This window comes from Vitis vinifera, chromosome 7 (genome assembly GCF_030704535.1).
Source record: "Vitis vinifera cultivar Pinot Noir 40024 chromosome 7, ASM3070453v1".
Lineage (NCBI taxonomy): Eukaryota > Viridiplantae > Streptophyta > Magnoliopsida > Vitales > Vitaceae > Vitis > Vitis vinifera.
Window position 1 is genome coordinate 23,057,601 of NC_081811.1, and position 3,957 is coordinate 23,061,557.

The following is a 3,957-nucleotide window of genomic DNA, read 5'->3' on the forward strand; positions in this document are numbered from 1 at the left end:
TCGCTTCATCCTTACGCTAGCTCTCCCACTCTCCCACTTTCTTCTTTCTTTTGACTTAACCTTTTTTTTAATCTCCAGTCCCCCTCATCAAGCTTTCCTCTCTCTTTCTCCGCCCTTCATTTGCGGGCTCACCTTCGGAATGAATCTCCCCAAAATCCAATTTCCATCTGTTCGTGTAAAAACCCAAAAAGAAAACAGAGCCGCAATTCACGAATCCATGTCCTGCTCACCCCCCACTTTCCTCGCTCTAAATCACATGATTCCCCCACTTTCCCTTTTCCCATTTTACCCTTCTCTCCCTTTATTTAATCATGCTTTTCTTTCAACCAACCCCAAACTTCTTTTTGGTGTCTTCTGCAATCTTATAAATGATGATTAACTCAGCACAACAAATTCAAATATAAAAAAAATGCAGGGAACGGCATTAAATGTTAATATATTATTTTATATATAAAAAAAAAGAAAAAAAAAAAGGAAAGCTGAGGATAAGGTCGAGGAGGCTGCCGTCGGAATAACTTTTCCCAACCCGAATTCATTAATCTAACTCGGCTAGTTTTAACTTGAAGTAACACTAGCGACAAGATTTATTATCGTAAGACGAGGTTAGATGGGGTTGGTTTGGATAAGAATGATGTACCTAGGATTATACTATCCTACTTGTGAGCAATATGAGCAATACTGCTGCGTCGCCGTCAAGTTCGGATGTTTTTAATGTTGCAAAATGCTATATAAAACGAAAATCAAGTGTTTACTTTTCACCATCTATCATTCCAATTAAATCCTAATCGAGGATCTCTGATCTATCCGCTGTTGATGATTTGATATCCGACGGTCCGATTTGCTTGCTTTGTACTTACTATGATAGTACTAGAATACAGGATCAATGCGCCCACCGAATTATGATTAAATTTCGGTGGCAGATGGCAGGCGTGCCAACGTTATTAGAAAGAACAAAAATGTATTTAACTCCAAGAGGGAACAGGGACACCGTATTAGAGTCAACCAAATTTGCATCCAATCTGAATCTGACGCGTGTAAAGTTGGGCTGTGGACGGACACCTGCCGGTCACTCAAAGGATTGTGGCATACGTGTCGCTTGGGCATTGGTGATCGCTCATCGATTGGAGGCCCATTGAAGTTGACGAGGTGAGGGGTGAGTGATGATTAAGTAAAGAAAAATGGTAGTTGGAGAGAGAAAACACATGGGGCAGGGGTTATATAAAGAGGGAAGGAGTTGCCTTAATATTCAGAGTGAAAAAAAGCGAGGCCACAACTGAAAGAGCGATAGATAATCTCCGCTCCCGCTTGTTTCTGCAGCAGTGTTTGATCTTCTCTCTCTTTCTCCCCCCCTCTGTAGCTCCCCGCTTCTCTGAATCCCTTTCTGTCGTCGTCTGTCTTTCAACTACTTATTTGGGGTTTGTTTTTAAACCGAATTTAATCTAAAAGAGGAAGCAAACTCACGAGGGTGTTTTTGAAAGTCAGGTGATTCAGAATAGAGATCCAGGATTTTTTTCTCCTGTTTGTGTAAAGTTTTAGTTTTAATTTGATCAGAAATCAGAACAACTGAGAGGGTTATTTTTCTTCCCTCTGGTTGATTTTGGTGACCTCTTTGGCTCTTTGTTTGTGCCAAAAAAAAAAAAAAAAAAAAATCGTTTGGTTTTTCTTGTTTTCTCCAAGTACCTGTTCTTTAATTTTGGTAAGAAACAGGTTGGCTTTGACAAGGTTTTTCAGATTTTATTTTCTTCCAATTTGTTTTTGTAGTCGAAGTATTGTTTTTTTCCTCGACTTTGTTGGGAAGGCATGGCAGCGGCAATAGATATATACAGTAGCAGCAGGACAGTCTTCTCAGAAAGAGAAGAACTTATGAAAGCACTTGAACCTTTTATGAAAGGTGCTTCATCAACCTCTTCTTTAACTTCTCCTTATCCCTATCCCTCTACTTCATCTCTCTCTCCTCCTTCTACTTCTTCTTCTTCTCTTCCCTTCTTCTCTTATCCTCCAGACTCTACACAGCCCAACATGTACCCTGATTTTTGCTCGACATCGACAACCCACATGTTTTCTCAAGGGTTCTCAGGTTACGACCAAATGGGTCTTGAGCAAACACGTTCAATCGGGCTAAACCACATCACCCCAGCTCAGATTCTCCAAATTCAAGCCCAAATCCAGTTCCAACAGCAGCAGCAGCAACGCATGGCTGCCGTGGCTACAGCTTCATCTATCCAGAACCAGAGGCTAAGCCAATGGCAGCAGCAACATAACCTAAACTTCCTCGGCCCCAAAGCCATCCCCATGAAGCAGGTTGGAACTCCCCCGAAACCAGCTAAGCTCTATCGAGGAGTGAGACAGCGGCATTGGGGAAAATGGGTTGCGGAGATCAGACTTCCTAAGAACCGTACCCGCCTGTGGCTTGGCACTTTCGATACTGCAGAAGAAGCGGCTTTGGCCTATGATAAGGCCGCTTTTAAGCTCAGGGGAGAGTTCGCCAGGCTCAATTTCCCAAATCTCCGGCACCAAGGGTCACTTGTTGCAGGCGAATTCGGGGACTACAAGCCTCTCCACTCCTCAGTGGATGCGAAGCTTCAAGCCATTTGCCAAAACTTGGCTATTTCGCAGAAACAGGGGAATTCAGGGAAGCCTGGCCTAGTCGCCGATGCAAAGATTGAAAGTTCCACCCATCAGGCGGAAATGGTCTTGGATAATTCATCGGATCCCGAATCGGGGTTTCTGGGTTTGGAGGATTGTAAGGTGGAGATCTCATCATCATCGTCATCCCCTTCTCCATCCGACGAATCATCTGCGGGTTCATCATCGCCTGAATCAGATATTTCCTTCTTGGATTTCACTGATTCACAGTGGAATGACTCGGAGTGCTTGACGTTGGAGAAGTTTCCTTCTGTGGAGATTGATTGGGCATCCATCTAGACTTAAATCACATTGTAATCTCTGTTTTTAGTCCTTTTTTTAATTTGGCCTTTTCCAGGGTAGTTCCTCGGTTATTTAGTTTAGGTTTCAGTTGGTGGCCCAAGTTGTAGCCTCTGCAATGGGTTTTTTGACATTGACAGAGGAGCTGTTGAGTCAGTCAGGTGTTGTTAATGTACATGTAAGATATCTCCATCTTGGTCTGCTGGTATTTTTTCTTGGCCGACCGTGGAGAATTCCTAGTTATGTTTCGGTTTTCTATTTTGTAGGCCAGTGTAATTGAAGTATCTTTGAATATGTAATGCATAAGCACTTTCTGTGTCTTGTACAAAAACATGGTGAAACATGATCTGGTGTTTGGTCCCTTTTCTATCTGTTTCATCCTTATCTTAAACAGTAAAGATCTGATTCAAGGGTTTCTCTTGCCCATTGGGAGAGAAAATGCGAAAATTTTCTTCATGATTGTGCCTACACGTGATGAGCATGCTATCAATTATTGCTCTGTGGGGCCATTGGAAGTAAAATCAACACTGGTTCAGTCCCTTTGTTGAGATATTTTGCATATTTGAAGATCGAATTGGCTTGATTACAATTTTATTAAAGACAGAAAGGGCTGGTGTGTACGGACCACTTCCATGGAAATTTTAGATGGATGCGAAACACCCTTTATGAGATGAGACTTTCCATGATCAATTAAAGAAAATTAGAACAGAGCATCACTTCGCCTGAGAAATTGGATTTTGGGTTGGAGTGGAAAAGCTAGATTGTATACGTGAAGTGGAAGCCATGAGCAGAGCCTTTCAACCGGAGTCTTCACCTAGATGTGATCCATCTCACACAATGGTATGCTTAAATTTCCGGTTTTGAGGATTTTATGGATGCAGGGACATGAAATGTAAAGCAGAACAGGTCAACATTCAAGAACATGCAACAACAGTGAAAATAACCAAATTATTTCTTCATAACTTCTCAAGACATTAAAACTAGTAATCTATGAAATCATGCATGTGTTCAGCCTAGTGCCAATCATTTTGG

The 3,957-nt window shown here is 42.0% G+C and overlaps 1 protein-coding gene across 2 annotated transcripts; it reads left to right on the forward strand.

The window, feature by feature from the left end:
* The first annotated feature begins 428 nt into the window (after positions 1 to 428).
* LOC100261438 (ethylene-responsive transcription factor RAP2-4) lies at positions 429 to 3,256 on the forward strand. 2 transcript variants are annotated; one of them, XM_010648970.3, is made up of 2 exons: positions 1,176 to 1,891; positions 2,003 to 3,256. In XM_010648970.3, exons 1-2 carry the CDS (start codon positions 1,801 to 1,803, stop codon positions 2,923 to 2,925), a joined length of 1,014 nt encoding a protein of 337 aa, XP_010647272.1. In that variant the 5' UTR covers positions 1,176 to 1,800; the 3' UTR covers positions 2,926 to 3,256. The 2 variants fall into 2 exon arrangements, with proteins under 2 accessions (XP_003635449.1, XP_010647272.1); XM_003635401.4 differs by having other exon boundaries at positions 429 to 3,256.
* The last annotated feature ends 701 nt before the right edge of the window (positions 3,257 to 3,957 follow it).

Bases quoted from the DNA above. Each gene is read 5' to 3' on its own strand.
- LOC100261438 (XM_003635401.4), top strand. From the start codon at position 1,801: ATGGCAGCGGCAATAGATATATACAGTAGCAGCAGGACAGTCTTCTCA.